The sequence below is a fragment of the Chiloscyllium plagiosum genome, chromosome 25, assembly GCF_004010195.1.
Source record: "Chiloscyllium plagiosum isolate BGI_BamShark_2017 chromosome 25, ASM401019v2, whole genome shotgun sequence".
In the NCBI taxonomy this organism is placed as follows: domain Eukaryota; kingdom Metazoa; phylum Chordata; class Chondrichthyes; order Orectolobiformes; family Hemiscylliidae; genus Chiloscyllium; species Chiloscyllium plagiosum.
The window spans coordinates 11,069,518-11,093,950 of NC_057734.1; the positions used below are offsets into that span (position 1 = coordinate 11,069,518).

Below are 24,433 nucleotides of genomic sequence, written 5' to 3' on the forward strand. Positions count from 1 at the left end.
ACTGACCTTTCTTCAGATTCTAGCTGTCTATTCAGTCACTGCTCATCTCACCTCCATCTCGCTTCCTCTGAACAAACTCATTCCAACTGTTGAGCCACATTAGAGCAAGGACTGATCACTGCAACCATCTCCATGGGATGTAGAATGTAATAGTGTGACTCGTCCACCATCTTCTGGTTAACTTGTGACTAGCCCTTACATCTGGTGCAGTGAGGTTGTTACTGTATGCTCCCCCTCCCCACTCCTCTCTCATTGCTCTTCACCACCTCCAGTTTCTCAGCCAATAACCACTGAACTCAGCATGGAGGGAATCCTGTGGTGAGTAACTCACCTGACTCCCTAGAGTCTATCCGCCTCTGAAAAAGTCCAAGAGTGTGATTTAAATGCTTCACTTGCCAGGGTGAGTGCAGGTCTAATAATACTGAAGACGTTCAGCATCATTCAGGACAAAAAACTCACATGATTGGCACCACATCCATCACCTTCAACATTCACATGCATTGGCAGCAGTATATAGCAATTCTCTAAGAACATATTAGCAACACCTTCCAAACCTATGACCTTTATCACCCAGAAGGACAAGGGTATCAAATGCATTGGAACACCACCACTTACAGGTTCCCCTCCAATCAACACACCATCCTGACTTGAAACTATACCACCGTTACTTCACTGTGGCTGGGTTAACTTGCCTGCCTGACGTCACTGTGGCTGTACCTTGATCTCATGGACTGGTGCAGTTGAAGAAGGTGGCTCGCATCCATCTTCACCAGGGCAGTTAGGGCTGGCCGAGCCAGAAATGCCCACGTCTGATGAGAAAGATGAAGATTAAAGCTAAACATTCAGTAACAGATTTGGTTTCTAACTTTGAAGAAAACAACTTTGCTGCAAATATCCATTTCATTCTGTAGAAGCTGGCCACTTGACACAACTAGTGTTTCTTTTTCACTGAACAATCCACCTATTTTCTGATCTAAATCTATCATTCTAAGAATCACTTTCACTTGTTTGTCCAGTTTCTCCTTAAATGTAATGGTGCTATTTTATTCACCCACTCCTATGAGAGGGCTTACAATGTTCTTGCCACTCTTTGGGAAAAGAGAATTTATTCAGCATCAGGTTCCAAGTGCCAAGACATTTAATCATTTTATTAATGTGGTTAGAAAACCAATTTCAAAGAGGGCACATCTTATTTGAGTGTATATAACTTCAGGAAGATGATAATTTTGCTGTGAGGTTGGTGTTTAATATCTCTTCAAACCTTACCAAGGTGGCATGGAGGTGCTGTGTGCTTTTTACACTCAGTAAGGTGAACACTGCCAAACACTCAGTAAGATGACACGTAGTGTTAGAACATTGCCAACCTGCCATTAACTGGAGTGCAGAGATGTGAATTCCTAACTCCACCTACCTTCTGAGTTACTGGCGTGTGCTGCCATTGATGGCAGGCCAGATGTTTCTCTGCAGGGAGACAGGAACGAGGAATAATTGAAGGAACATCCCGAAGCAATTAAGGTATAGCTCCTCTGTCAACCATCTCCCAAATCAGACATGTCCTTCAAACAGGATGACAGTGTAATCCTTACGAATAAGGGAATTAAACCAATCCGTACAGAATGGCTATAAGTGTTTATTTCAATCATTGATGGATCCATCTGGCATTTTCTTGATTTCAGAATCATGATTTGGTTTTGTGTATAGAATGACTGCAGCTTGCTTTGAATATGACTGTTAATGACAGTCGATCTTTTACAAGTGCTGTTGACCCTACTTTTAAACATTTCATTGCTTCCCAGCAGCTATCAGTGAATTAGTTCAAAAATGATACTTTAAATTCTTTTATTTCTCCGTTTCTCCTCTTTTAGGATCCACACAGCCCAGCCTTAGTAAAATGCAAGTTGCAAATGGAGCATGCTCATCATCTCTGCTGTCAACTTCCTTTGCAACCTCTCCGTCTCCTGTTACACAAAGTTACGCGTGAGTCTTTCTAGTTTGTTTTTTCTTCTCCCAAAACTTAAAATTTAAGTTTGCTCTCAACAGAACTATGTGACCATCAATATGCACTCCAGAGTCATTTGATCCTTCAGACGGGTTTCAGGGATGAGTATGGTATTAAAGGTAGACAACCCTTTATCTGAAATCTGAAAAGTTCCGAAATCTGAAGGTTTTTAGTAGTTTTTTTTCTAATTAACAAGTTTGTTTGGCATGCAGACAGTTAACCCAACTCCACACCCACTTGATGCATGTCACTCAGATGTGACGTGAGGGGGCGTGGCCCAGCACTGGCAGGCCTCAATTCTGTTTCAGGGCCCATTTTACTCAGTCTGCTGTCAGGTAAGATTTTTAAAACTTCCACCATCAAACTGTCACTTATTCTGAAAGTCTAAAAATTCTGAATTCTGAAAACCAGCTGGTCCCGAGCATTTCGGATAAAGGATAGTGCATCTGTACTCGTACTGGATTTCTGTGATTAAAGATCCTCTGGGTTAAATAATGGTGTTCTTTTAATGGAAAAAGATAACGACCGAGAATTATCTTCTGGAAGAGGAAAATGTTGCAGGCCAATGGGAGAGAGAAGAATTGGATCAGGCAGGATGGGCTGCTTGGCCTGTACTGAATCATTCAGTATGTACAATATATACAGTAGAATACCACTTGTTAGTGCACATGCTTCCTATGAAGTGGCTAGTGAGTACAATTGGTTGATGGCTACAATGCACTGCAGAATGATGAGATCAGAGCACAGGTCCTGTCCCTGTAGGTAGGTCCTGGAGGCCTGACTCCTGACATTACCCCACCCTTACCGATTGGAGTTCCTCAAACTATTTATAACCAATTGTCTCTCGCTATCTTGTGGTTCTTTGTGGACAATGGCTAATTAGCTTATCTTACAGTGCCTTGTTGCATCCTTCCTGTGGTGCAACTTTTACAATCGACCCAATGTTTCTATTTACTGAACAAATGGTCTCAACTCTGCCAAGAAGGGATGGGCAACAGAGTGATAATTCCAAACTGCTATTGAGACACTCTTCCCCTGACATTATTGAGACTGGAGTTTTCACTGAAATCTTGGAGAAGGTCACCCACTGAGTAAATGTCCATTAGAGTCGGGGAGGAGGGAGGCAAAAGAGAACCTTTCTTTCCAGTGTGAGCCTAATGTTCTGCTTCATTCCCACAGCTCATCGATGTATTTGTTCCGACTGATGTCTGTGGTTGTCCACCACGGCGATATCCACTCGGGCCACTTTGTCACCTACCGCCGCTCGCCATCGGCATCGAAGAACCCAGCGGCCGTCAGCAACCATTGGCTGTGGATATCAGATGACACGGTGCGCAGAGCCAGCCTGCAGGAAGTCCTTGCCTCCAATGCCTACCTGCTCTTCTACGAGCGAGTTCGGCCGCTGGTGAGGCGAACGAGCCGTGAGCTCGGGCCAGAGGAGTGAGCTTGTAGACAGAGCCAGCCTTTTGGCTGCTGCTTTGAAAGGACATGTAATCTTCATGGGTTCTTAGAGTAAACCAACTGCTGGAAGGAAATGGAGCCCCATTACTACCCACCCAGAGTCCCAATATTTGTGCAGTGAACCAAAAAGATTGAGGTCTACCCATATTTAAATATTAATTTTCCACCCAATTCCATCTATAAAGAGAATAATAGTTAGATACCTATACCTGTGTGCTTGAAACAGTTGAGAAATGTGTTTCTTCATGTGTGTAGTGTTATTGCAAAGAAAAGTCAGCGTCACTGAGCAGTGTCATGTTGGATTAATGAGTTGAAATCCTAAAGTGAGAATCAATTCATCTACGTATGTATCCAAGTTGGAACCACTACCCCCTTGGGTGCTAGCTATTTGAATATTTCTACAGTCATGACCCCAGTTTCCAGGGAACCATAGCAATAGAGGCATGGGTTTAGTGAAAAAGTTTTAAAGGAAGATTGAAGAAGTTCCCTTTAAGACCTGTGGCTATGTACACTGCATGTAGCATTTGTCCCAGGTACCCCCTTCAGTCTGTGCTCATTCCAAAATGTGACAATAGTTGGGGTTGCTACAAATTACCCCTTCACAGGGAGAGCAAAAACGTGGGTTCCAATTAACTGCCTGTAGATTGAGAGTCTGTCAGGTGAGGGCGAGACAGTGGTGCCCCAGCTCTCTGAGATTTGTGCACTAACAATAAAGTCTTGGCTGAATTATTATAGGCCCACCACAGCCTGTGGAAGAGTTGACAGCATCAGAAGCGGAGGGATTAGACGATAGAGCTTCAAGATCATACAGATTAGTCTGGTTATAAATTGCCCATGTGTTATGCTCACTGCCTTGAAATGTGATGGGAGGAAGTGCTGATATAATCCCTGAATGTAACAGGCAAGGTGATTTTCACCAGTTTTCAGAAAATGCATATCTCTATGCAATCATGCTGGCAATTGTGAGTCCTCATTCATAGGGACAAGTCTAACTGGCATGGCATGCCCGTACAAAATAGCACAAAGTGAGTCATTTTATGATCAGAGGTAAAAGTTGTGATCTGCCAAACAGAAACAGACACATGTAGCAAACAAAATACCTCAGACAGGGCAAAGCTACAGATGACCTGATCTCTCATTGAAATGGGAAGAAATGATCCGGAGTTCCTGCTCACTTGTATAACTGTATATATGTGTTTACCATAGGGTGTGTGAGTAAGATCCATAGTATGACTATTCTGCTGTTTCTGGTTGAATGGCTGCCCAGTGTCTGAGGCACTGAAGCTGTACGTGAGCTCGTGTCAGGGAAATCGGGAGGGCATTAAAATAGCATTGTCATTACCATTCAGGGAAAAAGCGGGTAGGGTGTCTGTGTAGTGTGTTACATAAACAACTCCAGTCCACGATGTGAATATCGATGGCTCAATCAGTCTGGGTCATGTATGGTAGCTTTAGAGGACACTGCAACACAGTGGCACAGACAGCAAAGGTGGAAAGACTTAGGTTGAATTGGTCAGCTTTTGTCCATTTTGCCACATACAGTATTTATACGCCCTTCAGTTTTACTTACTATCTACTTTAAATTGAAAGTATAAGTTCAATATTAGCTAGACGTCGTTCCATTTCAGTATTAGTAATGTTGTGTGATGTTCAGTTGGATAAAGCAGTGGACGATAATAATCTGTTGTATAAAGAAGATTGGAGTGCATTGAATGGCACCCTCTCGCTGGCTGTTGGCAAATGCAGTATGGGACCAAATCATAATTATCAGGAACACCTCAGGTAAAGTGGACCAGGGGGTTGACATTGGCTGGGGTGACAGAGACCTCCTTTGCACCAAAGGCCCCCCCGCCACCACCACCACCACTTTGCAAGTCTTTCTGTGTGGACATTAGATGGTGATTTGGCAGGCTTTGTCAGCGAAACTCAATGTGATCACATGACCTACGGACACATGTTTTTGCAAAAGCTGTGCTCAGCTCAGACAAAATCCCAGAAATGTCACTGATTTTGCCTTACAAAACCTTATTAGTGGTCACATCTCTGGTGAAAGCTTACCTTAACATTGGAAACTTTGGAAAGAGGGCAAGAAATTTTGGGATAGTTGATTGGGAGGAAGGGGGTTGTTCAGTAAAATGATCTTTGTCTAGTGGAATGGCAATAATATGCTATGTGCCGTTCATGTCAAGTCCAAGGTTGGTGTGGCAGTGGACTCAACCACCAGTTCTGGTGGCCTGATGTGAGCCAAATCTCATTGGTTTTGACAGAATGACCACTTTCCCTTCCATCTCCACACTTTACATTATTGTGACGATTCCCCAGTTCTCAGTCATACTCCTCTGATGATTGTTGGGTATAGGTAGTTACATAAATGCTGATCACCTTCCAGTATCTTACCTAGTCTTTGCCCAACCCTAGGCCTGGTGCATTTTTGACCTGACTTCCTCCGAACAGTGATCACTAGTTTGGGAATAGTTGATCCAGCCATAATCAGGAAGTTTTACAGGGAATTTTAACAAGTTCTGGATCTGGAATTGTCCATTGAGTGATGTATTTACCCCTGGCTCAAAGGTCTCTGAGAGCAGGCCAGTGCATGTTGGATGGGGTAGGTATAGTATGACCACTAAAACAATTTTACCAGGAGCAATCTGCCAGAACATTTTCTGATCCCAACACTCTCAGTAATGGAATTCGAATTCTCAAAGTCCTCCCTAATATGGACAGACAGAATGTGGGGTGCAGTCCTGCTCACCTGGAGCTGGACTTTTTAGGTGGTTTGTATAATATGTCAATGGATAGACAGCACCTAACCCACATTACTAGTTCAAATTAAACATTTGATATATAAATGTTGCTATAACCATTTATTTAAACTTACAATGCAAGAGATGAACATGTTCAGGTGCCTGTTGGTTGAATTCAGTACAATGTCTTATACTGCCATGGAGTTGCAGTGGTTTGAAGCTGATGGGTTTATCGGAGACCTATGAATGTGATGGCTGCAAAAGACTACAAACTCCAACTGCTGGTTCTCATCATTTTGTATTTCAATTGTTTCATAAGAACATCAGCAGGCCATTCAGTTAGGTCTTGGCTGATCTATTCCTGCATTGTACCATCTCCTTTGACAGCCTTAACCAGCGCACTCAGCCTTCAAAGTTACAATTATCCCATCAGCCTTTTGGGAGCAGATTTCCACCATTCTAAGTATGAAAAAATGCTTCCTGATATCATTCCTAAATGCTTGGATGTAACGGTAATTTAAGATTGTCTTGGTAGTGTTGTTAAATATGTAACTATTCAGAAATCCCAGTACTATTCTGTTCATTTAAGCAGTTTATCCCAAAGACTTAGGCTGTGAATCATGTGCTATAGACGAGTCAAGGATAGGGATCCCTCAAAGTGCCCTTAGTTTTGTATGTTCACAAAAAGTCTACTTTATCTTATACTTACTACATGTCAATAGGTTGGGAGAAGATGACCTTCCAATGCCACCAGAATTTTTTTTCATGACTGTTAACTTGAGTCCATGCACTTCATTGTACGCGTCAGACCGGTTTCTGAAAAACTTATTGCAAAATCAGTGCTTTCCTACCGAGAGGCATTGAAGGGCAGTGCCAAGGGAGTCTGATGTGCAGCAGGATTGTGTGAAAAAGTCAAACTTTACAGTAAATATCTTGATATTTTACGTGTCCAGTCACATGCCTCTGGTCTAGCCCAAAACAAACGCCCTTCACTGTCAAGCCCTGACTTAGTTGTTGGTGTGCCAGTTCATCGCCCTGAATTTATAAAAAGCTGTGTATTTGTTGTGCCAATGTGCAAGCTGGAGAGAGTGGGAAATGTTAAATGTTGGATTTTTAATATTTTTGTGAGAAAAGTAATGAAGTTCTGATTGTATAAACAAGAAACTGCAAAACGAAAGCAATTTTTGCACTAACATTAATTGTACATCTGTGTATATGTATATATGAATGAAATTATCGCAGGAAAGGTCAGTTTTAATTTGTCAGACAGAAAACTAATAAAGTTTACTTCTGGGCTAACAGAACAGTTCCACTTTAGTGTGGAGTTTATCAATACTTCTCAGACACTTCCCTCCTAAACTCTTCAATGTGTCTAAACCAAGAATGTGTTCTGTTTCAACTCATTCTCCAGGCTGCAGAATTGTGGAGACTCCCTTCCACCTCTTTTCTTCCTGGGATACCATTTTTTGAAACTTAATGCCACCTATTCCCTGCTCTTGTTCCCCCTTCTGCTTTGCTCTGTTTGGGCCCTGACTTTTATCCATGAAAATGACAACAGGGAACAGAATTTACTTGCTTCCTGCCCTAGTCACATATACCTTAGGGCTGTGTTTATGGGCAATGCCACTCTAGGTGGAGTGTTGCCGTGTGATATGGTCTGATAATTAATCAGCCCTTTTACTAGAAACAAGGACTCTTACCAGAATTGCGATTTCAACAAGTTCTTATCTATACTTTTCCTAAAATGTACACAAGGTGTTTGACATTGGCCTTCTGTGGTCTACCTATAATAATAGATCAGGAGATCCCTTCAGGAGTTTGCGTTTCCACAGATACAGCAACATCAAAATCTATCGCAGAAACTTTTGCTTCTCAACATTATAAGCTTGTAAAATCTTAGTCCCCAATAACATATTTATTGAGGTTGACAGGGTAAATACTGAAAGGATGTTTGCCGTCATTGGAGACTCTAGGACCAGGTGGCACAGTCTCAGAATAAAGTGCACGAATTTAAGACTGAGAAGGAGAAATTTCATCGCTGTGGAGTGTAGGTCTTTAGAATTACTTGGCACAGAGAGCTGTGGGGACAGCGTCCTTGTGTATACTTGAGGCTGAGATTATAGATTCTTGATTAGTTGGGAAGTTGAGGGTTTTGTGGAAATGGCAGCAAAGTGGATGTAAGGAATTATCTTATTGAATGATGGAACAGGCCAAAGGGACTGAACAGCCTAATCCTGTTCCTATTTCTTATGGTCTTATTTAGATAAACCAAAGTATAACATTGTAACACAGACCGTTAAAACACCAATTGATTAGTCTACGTTGTCCTGACAGGGTTACAACCAATGATGGCTCACCGTAACATTAGTGCCTGTGGTGAAAGGGTTAAAATTGTGTCCCAATACATGTGTGAATCTAACCGAAAATGGAAGGTGTCGCTTACCTGACAGGGTTACAACCAATGATGGCTCACCGTAACATTAGTGCCCCAAATCATTTCTAACCTCAGTCCTGAATAGCCAAACCTTTGCCATGAGAATATTCCTTTTTAATTAACTCAAATCTATAAAAATGCTTCTTGAGTGGCCTGTAAATTATGTAGCATGTGCTGAGTGATGCACTCTATGGGACTAGCATTCTCAATCCTCAATTTGTCAACAAGTTGACTGATCTGAGCTGAGTCAATGGTTGGAGGACTACAATATGCCTCAGTGCACCTACACTAGAGAAAGCAAACATACTTCCACCATTGATCATGACTGAACAACCCTGCTGGAAAATTTTTAGCCCACAATCAGATGTGATCAAGATAGGTGCTAAATCAGACATGCAGCAACAACAGTTAAGTAAAAGAAAAAGAATGCTCCCAACAAGGAAAGGAAATTAAATTATCTTGTTAATGTAATCCAGCGAGCTGTAACTAGTTGCTTCCTTTATACTGCATTACAAAAAAAGTGCATTAAGAAAACCATTTTTGGCTCTATTAATAAATGTTGATGCTCATGTGGAATATAATCTTAGAGTATTTACCATTTGTTATCATGCCCCTCAAAAATACGTAATCAAGTTTTCACTTTATAACCATACTGGGAAGGGCACATGTATACACAATATTGATCACAATGGGTTAAAACAAAACATAATTTAGGAAAAAATTGGCATTCTTCAGGTGAAGAATAGCAGAGGCCTTTGTATAGCAAGTGGCTATATTAGTAAGATAGCATTATCTGACAGATTTTCTCTACTAGCCGAGAGTGGCCTCATGCCCGGAGCGGCCTCATGCCTGGAGCTAATACAGACCCAATGGTGCTATAATGCAGCAGAAGTTGGTCGGAGAAGAAATTTCCTCTGAGAAGCCAAACTGCATATTATAGCACACAAGGCAACAGACTATAAGTAGAGACTAGCATATTTACATAGGAATTCACAATTAATCTGTGCAAGGATGGACTCTGCATAAAGAAATGTTGCAGCAGTATATGATTCTTATATGTAAAATATATACAGATATAGGACCAGACACATTCCTATTATACAACTGCTGGTGGTAAAGATGGTTTTCTTTTTTTTAAGGGGAGGGTAGGGACTAAATCAAAATAGAGTTGGAGGGAGGACACTCCTGTTTATTTCCTGTTTATTTTTTTTTTCTTTTAACCCCCACACTACCACCTAAGTGCGGTAGTGCTTATTTTATCCCCAGAACCCATGGTGTGTGTGTGCAGGTGTGAGACACAGTGGAAGACACAAAGTGCACGAATCTTTATTCAATTTCCACCACCAGGAAGATAGGAAAACACCCGGGTGGCCAGTGACAAACACTGCCCTTCACATCAAAGGGCAGTGCTGTGTGATCAAAAACAGTGAAGGGGAGGGTAGGGACTAAATCAAAAATTTCCTGTTTATTTTATTTTCCTGCCCTCCTTCCTCCGTACCGGGTGCCCAAAGATCAGGAGTGTGGGACTGAAGTGCAGCCAAAAACAGAGGAGAAGGTTTTTAAGGGAATCAAAAAGGGAGTGCAAACGCCCACACCCAATATATACATGGTCCACGGACTCCGCAGCGCCACAGAACAAGCAGTTGGGCTGGGAGTCCATGAACCATCGCAATCTGCGGTTGCAGGGGGCTGCTGCGTGCAGCACCCTCCACCCCAGATCCCCGAGAGAAAGGGGGAGGACTCCCGCGTAGAGAGCCCTCCACTGGGGATCCCCACCGCCCGGTGGCAAATGGGCACGCCAAAAGATGGTTTTCAACTGAAATTCCATGCAAAGGAAACAGGTGTACCAATTTAAGACTAAGTCTTGTGGCACAGTGGTAGTGTCTAGATGTTTGGGCTAAGAGGTGTGAGTTCAAGTCTCACCTACTCCAGAGATGTGTAATAACATCCCTGAACAGGTTGATTAGAAAAGGTACTTCCAGGGAGGTCTATATTATTCGATTTGATCATAGTCAATGGGAATCCCTAAAAAAAATGCACATTCCAATTAAACTATTGATAATTAATGTGTCTAAGTCATGTGCTGTTATTGATTTCATCAATTCCTGATATAAAAATATTCTGAACAAAACTTATGGAAGACCATTGTGTTACTTGAAAATCAATAACACAACTTTTATTGCATATAAGGATGACCAGTATCAACCTGGTGCTATGAATACAAAGAGTTATGAGCTTGATTCTTTGTCTTTGTTAGCCCAGTTTCAGCAAGGTGTTTGTGATGCTGTCATTGGTTTATGTTAGCATCACTGGGGGGGCATTTACATCAGGTAGGTTTCCCACTCAGTGCTATATGCAATACTCTCCATCCTAATGCTTGTAGCATTACGGGATGACAGTCGTGACTATGAGCTGTAAAGGCCTCTAATTACTGTACGAACAGACAATTCGTATCAAGACGACCCTACATTTATAAAGCACCTCTATCAGCCTCAAAGTAGTTTGCTCATTATACAAGAAAAGTGGTAGCCAATGTGCGCACAGAAAGATCCCACCGACAGTAACAGTGAAGAGAGCAATTATTTTCGCAATGTTGTTTGAAGAATTAAACACGGAGTGAAACACCAACCATAGCTGCCTGCCCTTCTTCCAAACAACACAAATAGGATCCCTTAATCCACACGAGGAGGTGGCAAACAGGTCTTCAATTTGACTCATCCACAAGACAGTCGGACTGAGGTAGCAACAGAGCCACTGCTGCTGAAGGCAAATCTCAGCCCAGCAGTTTCAAGGACTAAGTTCAGAAACGGACTGTTGACTCTCACTTGTCTATCAGTTATGCTGAGGGGAATGCTCTCAATCAGCCTTTGCCAGAGGTAAGACTTTGCGGAAGGTCAGATTGATGCGGGGGCTCAGCACGTTTTTGCGGACTGGCAGGCTGTGGTACCAGTAGATGTTGGTGGGGTAGTTCATCATCAACAGGCTGCCGTGGCCCAGAAGCAGTTTCACTGGTTCCAGGCGGCGTGTCGCATGTTTACCTCGGGAGTCCCGGTGACGGAAGATGAAGTCCCGGCAGGCACCAAAGGAGACTGATGCGATGGGGCTGAAAGGCTCCAGTTCCTTCTCATCATCACGGTGCTCCCCTATGTGGTCTCGTCCATCTTTGTACCTGTCAGTGAGAACAAAACATCAGCATTTCTAACTCGCATCTGGTGGTCAGTTGATTGTGATACAAACTCTGACTCAGTTTAAAAAATGCAATTCCCCTTAGTCCCAGGAGCAGTTCACTAGTTCTGAGGAAGGGACACTGAACCTGAAAAATTGCTTTCTCTCCACAGATGCTTGGAGACCTTGGAGTGCAGGTTCATAGCTCCTTGAAAGTGGAGTCGCAGGTAGATAGGATAGTGAAGGAGGAAGGTCCTGGGGAGTGTTGCTGAACAAAGAGACCTTGAAGTGCAGGTTCATAGCTCCTGGGGTCGCAGGTAGATAGGATAGTGAAGGAGGCGTTTGGTATGCTTTCCTTTATTGGTCAGAATACTGAGTACAGGAGTTGGGCGATCATGTTGCAGCTGTACATTGGTTAGGCCACTGTTGCAATATTGCGCGCAATTCTGGTCTCCTTCCTATCAGAAAGATGTTGTGAAACTTGAAAGGGTTCAGAAAAGATTTACAAGGATGTTGCCAGGGTTGGAGGATTTGAGCTATAGGGAGAGGGTAGGGTAAATAGACAAAGTCTTTTCCCTGGGGTCAGGGAGTCCAAAATTGGAGGGCATAGGTTTAGGGTGAGGGGAAAGATATAAAATAGACCTATGGGGCAACCTTTTCACACAGAGGGTGGTAGGTGTATGGAATGAGCTGCCAGAGGAAGTGGTGGAGGCTGGTACAATTGCAATATTTAAGAGGCATTTGGATGGGTATATGAATAGGAAGGGTTTGGAGGGATATGGGCCAGGTGCTGGCAAGTGGGACTAGATTGGGTTGGGATATCTGGTTGGCATGGACGGGTTAGACCGAAGGGTCTGTTTCCATGCTGTACATCTCTAGGACTCTATGTTGCCAGACCTGCTGAGCTTTTCCAGCAATTGCTGTTTTTGTTAGTAAGCAGCTCACTAGTGATAGCTTACCCAGCAGCCCATTCTCCTTAGGATTGTCCTACACATCTATGGTCAGCAGGCAACTCCTCAATGGGAGCGGAGCCCACAATCCAGTCCAACAAGAACTTGCATTTATTAAGCACTTTTAGCTGGAGTAAAACATTCCAAGGTGCTTCACAGCAGCATTACCAGACAAAATATGACAGAGGTAACTTGGAGATATTTGTCCAAACGTATCCTTGCATCCTGCCTGTGGGAAGGGTTTCACATATTTGGAGGGAACAAGATTTATGGAGAAAATTCTAGACCATGACAACAATCCAGCTGCCAATGATGTGAGTGAGGTAGGGTCTACACACGCCTAGGACTTCTAACTCCCCAAAGTGTTGGCCATCTATAAAGGTCAAAGTCACAAGGTGTGTTGGGATATTCTCCACTTGCCTACGCAAAAAACCTGATTCTATTCAGAACAAATGTAGCCTGCTGGATTGGCACCCTATCCACTCCTTTATATACACACTGCCTCCAGCAGCAGCAGTGCTCACCATGGCTTCATCAACCGACCACATCTTCCAAACCATTCCCTCTTGAAGGGGTGGACAGCAGATGCATGGGAACACCAAGTTTCCCACGCAAGTCTCCCCCCAGTCACACACCATCCCGACTTTGAAATATATCTCCATTTCTTCATTGTTTCTGGCTCAAATCTTGGAACTCCCTTCATTACAGCCCTGTGGGTGTACCTGCATCTCGTAGGCTGCTGTAGCTGAAGGCGGTAGTTCACACAACCCCTTTTCTACACCCCATGGATTGTAGTAGGCTCGTCGTCCCCTTAAAGGTGAGTAATAAATGGTTACTTAAATCAGCGACGCCAAAGACTAAAAGGAAATGGAGGCCCAAATTCTGGGAACGTAGATATCAGAGGGGGTTTAGGCCTGGGAAGGGGAAGACTTATGGTGGGATATGTGAACACGCTTGACAATTTTCAAACAGAACATTGCTGTAGGTCAGTGGGTATAAGGATGATGGACAGGAAGACTGGGCGAGAGAGATAGGCTCTGGGTCAGGTGGGAGATGGGAAACAGGGAAGTGTTGCGTTCGTCAAGTCCAGAAAGAACAAAACAGCACAGATGAGGGTTTCAGCAGCAGAGGAGCTGAGGCAGGAGCAGTACCAGGTAATGTCATGAGGGTGAAGAGCGCACAGTCTTGGTGATGGAACAAATTGTAGTCAAAAGCTCATTTGGGGGTCAAAAAGCAAGACCAAAGTCACGTACAGCCTGGCTCAGCCTCACAGTTGCCCGGAAAAGATGGAGTTGGTAACTCAGGATCAGGAATCAGAGCAAGCGTATACTTCTCCAGCAATGGTGTTGCTTAAGCAGTCATAAATCTGAGGCAGTGGAGGGGTGGTGGTGAGTTATACCCTGATGTGGTCAGTCTGCACATTGGACATATCACTGTGTTTTCACATGATGTCGCCAAAAGGAGAGGGGGCAGAGATACATCCCAGAGGGACACCAGAATTTCAGGCATAGGGACATCCAGCAGAGATCATTTAGTGATCAGGAGTGAGCACTCAGAATTGTTTAAGTCTCCTTTAAATTGTGAAGCTACTAAATCTCCTCACAGCTGAGTCGACATGACCCAAGGATCGAATGCGGGTCTCTCCCACTCAGTACCGTCACTGTGTCAGTCTGATTCTTACACCATCCATTAACCTTTAGTCTTTCTGGAGTTTCTTTTAACATTTATCTAACACCAGTGCACTGTAAAATTCTTCCCAAAGCAAATTGCTCTCAGGGGACATTTCCTCACACAAACAAAGAAGACAACTGTCCAGTAGCAATAAGTTACTAATTAATGTGTTTTCTTCAAGTATCAGCTCATCAATCTCTAATAATAATGATCTTGTTTTGTGCACCTCCCATGCAGCTGTAACCTTGTACACCTCGCTCTGTCTAAGCGCCCTCTGATCTCTATGTCCTTGTTTGCTATGATCTGTCTGTACTGTTCACAAAATAAAACTTTTCACCATACTTAGGTACGAAAAAATCACATCCAGTCAGAGTGTATTCAGAAAGCCTCTCCATGGCCCACCCATGTTGCAGCTCACAGGCAGATAATTTAAGAAGAAAATGAATACCTGACTTTTACAATGGGAGACAGCAAAACCATATCTGAAATTAAGAAATTAACTCAGCAATTATCTTCACCCAACACGGGTCAATATTAAAATAAAATTACACACCCACCCACTCCCTGCTGACATTTGAATGAGTGCTACGTTAACAAACCCATCACCTTTTATAGCTGACAGTAACTCCAGACTCCAACTGGACATTAAAAAAAACAGCATAGCACTGTTCAAAAATCAAGGGAGTTTCTCTGGGCTTCCAGGAGAACATTCATCCTTCACCCAGGTCCATCAGTTATTTATGTGTGCATTAAACAAGCTATCAAAGATTCATGATCATAGCATCATACAGCACCGAAACAGATCCTTCGTGCAACCAGTACACACCAACCATATTCCCAAACTAGTCCCATCTGCCTGCACTTGGCCCATATCCTTCCAAACCTTTCCTAATCATGAACTCATTCAAGTGTCTTTTAAATGTTGTAACTGTAACCACATCCACCACTTCCTCTGGAAATTCATTCCATATATGAACTGCTGTCTGTGTAACAATGTTGCCCCTCGTCCTTTTGAAATCTTTCTCCTTTCACCTTAAAAATATGCCGAATTTTGAACTCTCCCACTCTGGGGAAAAGACCCTGGTCATTCAACTCGTGATTTTATAAACCTCTATAAACATATCCCTAAACCTCTACAAGCACATCCCTCAACCTCCTACACTCTAGTGAAAGAAAATCCCAGCCTTTCCAGCATGTTTTTATATCTCAAACCCTCCATTCCCAGCAACATTCTGGTAAATCTTTTCTGGGCCCTCTCCAGTTTAAACAATATCCTTCCCATAACAGGGCAGCCAGAACTGCACAAGAAAACGCCTCAGTGACTCTCACTGTTCTGTATGATAAGTAATTTTACTACAAAGTAGTTCAGTGGCTGTGAACACTTTTGGTTGTGTGAGAATGAGAAAGATGCCATTTTAGCTCACACTCTTCATTTTCCTTCTTTGAATGTACTGCTTCTTCCCAAACCAACATTTCCCACTGACACTGCACTCTTTTATTGAGTTACACAGACAGCCAAAGCACAAGGCACGAGGACTGTAGCCAATTGAGTTTGTCTGAATGATTGAATACATGATTATTTTCTCCTCCATTTGCCAAGCAATTGGATGAAAGGTAGAGGAAAGCTAAGCTGGATAATCAGTATTCCCCCTGTCTAATTGACCTCATACACTCTCCCTGGAAGTGATAAATAAACTGCAACCAATTCAAGACATCCTTTGATAAACTAGGGCACTGACAGGCATATGTTCTCAAGCTGATTAATAATTGACAGCTTACATTTGAAAACTTGTCAACTCACTTTTAAAAGACAACTGGCTTCTTACCCAACACATGTATCAGTGAAAAGCTATCAGGTCATTATCCCATAGGTTGGAACCCTGGGTCAAGGTTCTAAAGCAGGGATAGTATGAAGCAAAAGTACCCAGATCCTTGTCAGCACTGGGTAGAACCCGTACCTCTGACAAAAACAGATTATTATTCTTCTGGTTATAAACAAATTGTTGTTTGTGGAAGCTTATTGTGAACAAATTGGCTGCAATGTTTTTATAGTAGAATAGTGACTACACTTCAAAAACATTTTCTTGGTTGTAAATAACCTAATGTTGTTATACAAATGCAACTTTCCCCTATGCAGATATTCCCTGCCTCAGGGCCAGCATCAGCATGACCAATAATACAAACCCTGTGGTCAACCACTGAAACGGTTAATCACCTGCCTTCTGTACCCTGAAAAACTGGAGTCTGTGGTTACCAGGTAATAAACTGTTATTTCAAAGCTTCTCTCTACTGGTTCCTATCTGAACTCTCCCACCACAATGTCTTTGACTGTTCACCTGTTGATCAGCACAAAGTTGAACGTGTGTCCTGTAGCCTGCGTTACTCGGGCTCTGATCATCTCCAGCACGGGAAGCCAGGGCTTAGGAGCCAGGGTCACCCCTGAGTAAGTGTAGGTCAAGCCAAGGTCCCCATATGTCACCTGTTTACGTGGAATATTGTGCCATTTGCCAAACACTTGCACTTTGGTTTCTTCACCTTGGGAGAAAAAAAAAATCTTCAGAAAAGAAACTGGAGTCAAGACAGAAATCATAACATTTACACCAATGGGCTAACTTTGTCAATATGGTGAGCTAATGGTATTATTGCTAGACTATTAATCCAGACACCCAGGTAATTATTTTTTTAAGATTAGATTAGATTCCCTACAGTGTGAAAACAGGCCCTTCAGCCCAACTAGTCCACACTGACCCTCCAAAGAGTGACCCACCCAGACCCATTTCCCTCTGACTAATGCACCTAGCACTATGGGCAATTTTGCATGGTCAATTCACCTGACCTGCACATCTTTGGAGGGAGGAAACCGGAGCACCCGGAGGAAACCCACGCAGACACGGGGAGAATGCGCAAACTCCACATGTTCTGGGGACATGGATTCCAATCCCATCATGGCCAACAGTGAAGTTCGAACTAAATAGAGATTTGGATTTGGCAGTCTAACGCTAACCATGAAATCATTATCAATTGTCAGAAAAACCCATCTAGATGACCTTTTGGGAAGGAAATCAGTCATTCTTATCTGGTCTGGCCTACCTGCGACTCCAGACCCAAAGCAACTTAACCGCCATCCTGGGCAACTAGGAATGGGCCTAACCAGCACCACCCATATCCTGTGAATGATTTTTTATTTTAAAAAGTTGCTTTCCTAATGTTGGTTTAATCAACTCCATGTCTCTTTTACGAAGAATCAGGATTTTTTCCTCAGAAATGTAGTTGCCAATGCTTGAAACAGTACAAAAATCAATATCAGGAACAAGTGAGGACTACAGATGCAGGAGATCAGAGTCGAGAGTGTGGTGCTGGAAAAGCACAGCATTTCAGGCAGCATCTGAGGAGTTGGGCTTAAGCCTGAAACATCAATTCCCCTGCTTCTCAGATGCTGCCTGACCTGCTGTGCTTTTCCAGCACCACACTCTCGACAATAATCAAGGTCAAACTTTCAACTATGAAAGACTTGAGAGTTGACTTTGGGCTAAATGCAATGAGGAGAAAGCAGAAATACTACTTTCAACTGTGAATGTTAGTTAAGGGACCACAGACAGAGGTCTGGAAACTTCTTTATTGTGTGGGATCAGGAACTGACGTTCTGAAAGTATCTTCAACATCTAAGTTAGGCAATAAGTTAAAAAGAACTTTCCTCTGAGCGTGCAAGCATGGTTTAAAACAAGTGTTTGCCATGGATCTCTTCTCAGAAAAGAAAGTGAGAATACAGTACACGTGAAATTCACACAGCCGTAAATATGATCTGCTAATTTCATAATATTACAATGATGGAGGAGTTCAAAAGTGCAGGATAACCATGGCAGCAGAATGCTCACAAAAGATGGAGGGATAATGCTGGATCCACGTTGTTATTTTATGCCCATCCCTTGATTTTAAGATGATTTATTTGTCATATGCTTGGAACATTTTTAATGTTAGAATTAGTAAAGGAGCTGTAAGTGAAATCCTGTACAACATTTACTCATATTGGAATTGTGAAATAACTCCAGTATGAGTAAATGCTGTTGTCATAAAGTCCTGATCTCGCACTGTTACAGCAACAAGTGCTTGGATTCCTGAGTTACCAGGATGCATTTAAAGCAGAAACCCATTCAAGACAATGAAGAAATAGTGGAAGAACAATCACTGAAAACATTTCACCATCAATTGGGCAATACAGCATTTGAGATCTTTCCAGATCCATGAACTCAGATGGGTTGAATGACATCCCTCTTCAGCAATATCAATATAGCAGTCTCTCTAGCACTGGGTGGCAGGAAAGAACTGCTTTTAGCAGTAGTTCAACTCAAATGAGATGATGCCCAATGTGCATCTGGTTTAGAAAACAGTAGAAGCCCTACAGAGCATGAGCCAGAGTCGCTGCTCAAGTCATACTGGTTTGTTTAAAGGAATTTGGGCTTTTGTAAATTTGTTCCACTCCAATATCTTAATCTGTACCTGAAAAATACTCCAGCTCTTTCTCCAACTGCAAAAATATGTCATCCGCCTCTGATTTGGTGAATATTTTGGTATAATCACAGTTCAGTCCCTCCGCTCTCAGCTGCTTCCAAGAACAGTCAGCATCTCTCAGCAAGCCCTGCTCGTTTAAGGGGGGTGTCAGTTCTGTTAATTCACTTTCACCTGTCCTGCTTTTCAGTTTCTTCCTTGGACTCTCTGCCATTGGATCATTCACTGCTTTACTATCCATCTGCTTTTGGACCTCACACTGTTCTGACTTGGAATTGCCATAGTTCTTTGGTCGCCTGATGACAAACTTGTCCATCATTGCACCTGGTCACACTGAGCAGCACGATGGTGTTGAGTTAGAGTCACCTTCAGTAGCAATCTGTTCAGAAAACAGCACATGGCCATTATACACATGCCTGACTATAGTCTAAACTGCTTCAATGCAGTGTTTTGATTTGGCTTGTTTGTTTGTCCACTGAGATTCCTTGGAGTCATCAGTGGCATATTGTGCCCAAATCAAGTCAGTGAACTAGATGAGGCATCCGCTTCAATGCAATCCCGCTCCCACATCTCCACTTACTGGACTCAAAACATTAAATCTGCCTTCTCTTCACAGATGCTGCCAGAACTACTGGGTTTCTCCAGAAATTCCTGGTTTTGTTTCCGATCTCCAACTTCCACAGTTATTTTAACCATGGTTACCTCTAAATGAAACTAAGTGGATAGAACATTAACACAAATTGCTAGAGAAACTCAGCAGGTCTGGGCGCATCTGTGGCGAGAAAGCAGAGTTAACGTTTCGAGTCCAGAATAACTCTTCTTCAGAATGCAATCCCTCTAGCAACTTCTGTTTTTATTTCAGATTTACTACATCCCCAGTCTTCGTTTTATTTCAATAACATCATCTCGTGGGCAATTAATTGTCAATTACAGAACAGCCCCACTTTGAATTTTACTTCTCACTGAATTGAAGGCTACGGTTATTGCAAATTTATTTTGAATGCATGCTATTTCCTAACTTAAGCGGAATTTACCTTGACACTGAACTCCTCCTCCAAACCATATTACAAAGGTCCACTTCCTCTTTCCTGTTCCAGAGCACGTGTCCGGGATCAGCGAATCAACGCCCAACTTTCCTCTAAATGAACCCAGGGAATGAATGGACAGCGATGAATGAACCTCGGGATAATTTGTTTAAATGCAATAACAAACGCTTTATCAAATAGTTTCGAATTCCACTCACAAACCCTCAATACTCCGTTGTAGCCAAATAGATTAATGTCATTGGAATTTATTTTGACAAACTATTTCAACGAGTTGAAAGTACAGATTTTTATTCCTCCACTTACTCTTTTTTCCATTGTTAAATCGATTGGAATAAATATATTTTAAACTTGTAAGAGCTGATTATAAAGTACATGGGACATATCACTAGTATGGGGTTTTATTTAATTGAGATTGCAGTTAAATCTCTAGGGAAGATATGATATTTTGTGTAGGAGAAATGGTCTAATTGCCAGTAATTGTGCGAAACACATTTTGAGTGGTTTGCTATTTCCGTCGGGTTGATTTAACCAAGTTTCCCCAGTTGGGTCGTTTCCGGGGGAGGGGAAGTTTGCTAAATATTTTTGGTAGAAATCTTGTCCCCGCCCTCGGGATCTGGCGCGAAAAAAGCCATGCTAGTTAGACATCCTGAAAGGTTGCTGTGTCCGGGCTGAGCTTATTCACAATTCTGAAAATATTAACTCATTTGGAGGGAAACGGTTCTTCAAAATGATCGGGCAGAAAACTATTGCATCTTATTTCGGTCCCGCGGCTAAAAAAAGAACTTTGTCTGAGGCTTCAGAGGAAAGTGTTGAGAATGGGAAGGACAATTATCAAGAGGAGGTAATTAAAAAGTCACTTTGTTATTCTCTCTATACAATTGGTGCCAGGCCCGCTGAGTCTCTCCAGCACTGCATCGTTTTATTTCAGATAGTCAGCATTCGCAGTACTGTTTTTTTAAAGATATGATTTTAATAAAAAGTGTAAAATCGAAGCCAAATTGTGAACTAAATCGAGTATTCTGTTGCTCTAACATATTTGAGTTTCAGATTAACCACACCTGCCTTTTGAAGAGTTTGAACTTTTCTTGAGTGAGGAGCGTTTTGCCGTTTGAGTAATTTAGAAAGTTTTCTGTAAAAATTCCCCCGATTCAGTTTGTTTTCCCCCCAGCTAGCCAGTTATATCTTCAGCGTGGTGTAATTTAATGATAGTTTTAATAAATCTTAATGTGGACTAATTTAGCAAATTAGACAAACTAATTGGAGTTCGGAGGTTTACGGATAAATTTATCCATAAACCCATTTGTATGGCAACATGAACTTGATGAATTACAGGTAATTTATTCTATTAAAAGTGGCTTCTGGTTCTCCAAACACTTGTAGGTATTTTCTTTGTCTTTGCGAATGTTTCCAGATAAAATCTCAGTCTTTTCCTCCTTTTTAATCCAAAGTTGGCGGGAAAGATTGTTTGTGGAAGGGAATGTTACAAGAAGGAGGCGGGGCCGGCCAATGGGAGCGCGGAGGTGGGGCCGAAATGGAATGTGGCGAGCAGCAGGGGCGGGGTTTGCGAATATCTCCCGCGGCTTCTGCCGGTTAGAATGAGGGTCCTGTGGTCACTCAGTGCCGCTGGGCCCCGGCTCTACCCCCGCTTGACCCGTCTGTTCTCTTTCGGTGACCAGGAACACAATGGCATGAGGACCCCGGTCAAGAGGCTGAAGGCTGGCCCGGACGGAGAGGAAGCGCCGGTGGTCAAGCCCAGCTCCCCGCTCAGCCCCGAGCAGCTGTCCCGCATCGAGAGGAACAAACAGGCGGCCCTGCAGAGACTCGCTGCCCGCAACGTGCCCCCGGGCTTTGGGGAGAGCTGGAAGAGCGAGCTGCTGATGGAGTTCAGCAAACCGTACTTTATCAAGGTTGGGAGGGGCAAGGCTTTTCTTTTCAATCGGCAACACCCTCCTCGCACAACAGAAGCTTGACACTTGCAGTTCCCAAGTAGAGGTCTAACTAACTGCTGCTAAGTTTCTCTCTCCACAGTATTCCCAGGCCTGCTGAATTTCTACAACACTTTCCTGCCCCTCTTTTTAAATATTTCAACCCGTCTTCGCTCTTTAAAATCTATACTCATTTTAAACCTGTGGTATTCCTCTCTTTGTCTATTTCTAATAATTCATCAACTTCCAACATTTGGTGCTCTCGCCAGTGACCTTTGACTTGTTTGGGGTGGCTCAGTGGTTAACCCTGCTGCCTCTCAGCACCAGGGACCTGGATTTGTCTGTGTGGAGGTTACACATTCTCTCAGTGTCTGCGTGGGTTTCCTCCCACGGTCCAAAGATGTGCAGGTTAAGTGAATTGGCTGTGGTAAATTGCCCATCGTGTTCAGGGATGTGCAGGTTAGGTGTGTTAGTCAGGGGTAAATGTAGGCTTGGTGAACAGGTCTGGGTGGGTTTACTCGTCAGAGTCGGTGTGGACTTATTGGCCCAAAGGGCCTGTTTCCATATAGTAGGGAATCTAATCAAGTCCACACCGACCCACCAAAGAGAAACCCACCCAGACCCATTCCCCTACCCTATTTTCCTATATTCAACCCTGACTAATGCACCTAACCTGCACATCCCTGAACACGATGGGCAATTCACCTGACATCTTTGGATTGTGGGAGGAAACCGGAGCAAACCCATTCAGACACGGGGAGAATGTACAAACTCCATACAGACAGGTGCCCAAGGCTGGAATCGAACCTGGGACCCTGGCGCTGTGAGGCAGCAGTGCTAACCACTAAGCCGTCCCACTTGTTAGGCAGAAGGGCCTGTTTCCACAATCTAGGGATTCTTTACAGACCATGGCAGCACCCTGTTTTTTTTGATTTTCAGCGTTTGCAGTATTTATTAATATTTCTGGAGAGTCCAAAATGCAGTTCTTGGAAGTGGGTTTTTTTTTAAATAAAAGGGTTAGTCATTCATTTTCAAGATCCGGTTGTTTACTGACAAGACTGTGATTAATGAGATCAACCACTTTTCAGAGGCTACTGTTTTAGACCAGGTGTGTGTTTATAACTAGATCAGTAAATGAGAAGAGATTTGCATTTATATGGCACTGTGCTTGCCTCCTATCTGAGTCAAAATGTTTTTCAGCCAAAGAAGGACTTTAAGTGTAATCCCTACTGTAATGTAGGACATGTAGCAATCAATTTTCATACAGCAGGCCCCTTCAAATACTAATGTGGTGATTGTGTTTTTTGGTAATGTTGATCAAGGGATGGGTATTGGCTGGGATACCAGGGCCAGTTCCTGTGCTCCTGTTTGAAATAGTGACAAAGCCTCCGCTTACAGTAGCGCACTCCCTCTGTGCTGACTGGAGTAGCAGCATCAACCTCTGTGCTGATGTTTTCGAGTAGGACTTGAGCTTGGATCTTTCTGACTTGGAGGTGAGTGTGGTCGGTTGCTGTCAAGCCAGAATGAGGTGTCAGAGGGTCATGGCAGTCAGTTTGTGTTTTACGCCACACCCAGCACAGCATGTTCTCCTTGCCTCCAAGTTTGAAATCCGAGAAGGGTCCACTTGGTTGTTGGGCTGGGTAGGATGGGATGGTGTCCATGGATGATTTGGGGTAATTCTATCAGAATAGTGTTGGATTAGATTCCCTAGAGTGTGGAAACAGGCCCTTCGACCCAACCAGTCTACACAGACCCTCCGAAGAGTAACCCACCCAGACGTATTTCCCTCTGACTAATGCACCTAACACTATGGGCAATTTGGTAAAAACAATGACTGCAGATGTTGTAAACCAGATTCTGGATTAGAGTGGTGCTGGAAAAGCACAGCAGGTCAGACGGCATCCAAGGAGGCATTCTTCCTCCAGGCGTCGGGTGGTGAGGGAGCGGCGGTGGAGGACCTCTATGTCCTCGGCAGAGGGGGAGTTGAAATGTTGGACCACAGGGCGGTGTGGTTTATTGGTGCAGGTGTCCCAGAGATGTTCCCTAAAGCGCTCTGCTAGGATGCGTCCAGTCACCCCAATGTAGAGGAGACCGCATCGGGAGCAACGGATACAATAAATGGTATTAGTGGATGTGCAGGTAAAACTTTGATGGATGTGGAAGGCTCCTTTAGGGCCTTGGATGGAGGAGGTGTGGGCGCAGGTTTTGCAATTCCTGCGGTGGCAGGGGAAGATGCCAGGACTGGAGGGTGGGTTGTAGGGGGATGTGGACCTGACCAGGTAGTCGCGGAGGGAACAGTCTTTGCGGAAGGCGGAAAGGGGTGGGGAGGGAAATATATCCCTGGTGGTGGAAATGTTGGCGGATGATTTGGTTTATCCGAACGTTGGTAGGGTGGAAGGTGAGCACCAGGGGCGTTCTGTCCTTGTTATGGTTGGAGGGGTGGGGTCTGAGGGCAGAGGTGCGGGATGTGGACGAGATGCGTTGGAGGGCATCTTTAACCATGTGGGAAGGGAAATTGCGGTCTCTAAAGGA

General features: G+C 43.4%; 3 protein-coding genes across 3 annotated transcripts in view; 2 read left to right on the top strand and 1 right to left on the bottom strand.

Annotated features, from left to right (window-relative positions):
• The window catches only part of LOC122562559 (ubiquitin carboxyl-terminal hydrolase 30-like), a 36,589-nt gene extending 29,081 nt beyond the window's left edge, over positions 1–7,508 (top strand). The window contains exons 11-12 of the mRNA XM_043715491.1: positions 1,866–1,977; positions 3,179–7,508. Coding sequence (XP_043571426.1) covers positions 1,866–1,977; positions 3,179–3,443 — 377 coding nt within the window. The 3' untranslated portion in view covers positions 3,444–7,508. The remainder of the gene's footprint in view (positions 1–1,865; positions 1,978–3,178) is intronic.
• A 3,280-nt stretch (positions 7,509–10,788) lies between these two features.
• On the bottom strand, positions 10,789–20,108 carry alkbh2 (alkB homolog 2, alpha-ketoglutarate dependent dioxygenase). The gene is made up of 4 exons (XM_043715493.1): positions 19,965–20,108; positions 18,922–19,309; positions 16,761–16,959; positions 10,789–11,807 (listed from the first exon to the last, which is right to left on the bottom strand). Exons 2-4 carry the CDS (start codon positions 19,247–19,249, stop codon positions 11,495–11,497), a joined length of 840 nt encoding a protein of 279 aa, XP_043571428.1. The 5' UTR covers positions 19,250–19,309; positions 19,965–20,108; the 3' UTR covers positions 10,789–11,494.
• Positions 20,109–20,493: 385 nt separating this feature from the next.
• unga (uracil DNA glycosylase a) overlaps positions 20,494–24,433 on the top strand; it is a 13,193-nt gene continuing 9,253 nt past the window's right edge. The window contains exons 1-2 of the mRNA XM_043715492.1: positions 20,494–20,817; positions 21,653–21,883. Coding sequence (XP_043571427.1) covers positions 20,704–20,817; positions 21,653–21,883 — 345 coding nt within the window. The 5' untranslated portion in view covers positions 20,494–20,703. The remainder of the gene's footprint in view (positions 20,818–21,652; positions 21,884–24,433) is intronic.

Coding starts and splice junctions, on each gene's coding strand:
- alkbh2 (XM_043715493.1), bottom strand. CDS start 19,249: ATGATGGACAAGTTTGTCATCAGGCGACCAAAGAACTATGGCAATTCC. Junction 16,960..18,921: donor AGAGCTGGAGTATTTTTCAG/GTACAGATTAAG, acceptor TTTTCTCCCAAG/GTGAAGAAACCAAAGTGCAA. Junction 11,808..16,760: donor AACTTTGTGCTGATCAACAG/GTGAACAGTCAA, acceptor TCTCACTGACAG/GTACAAAGATGGACGAGACC.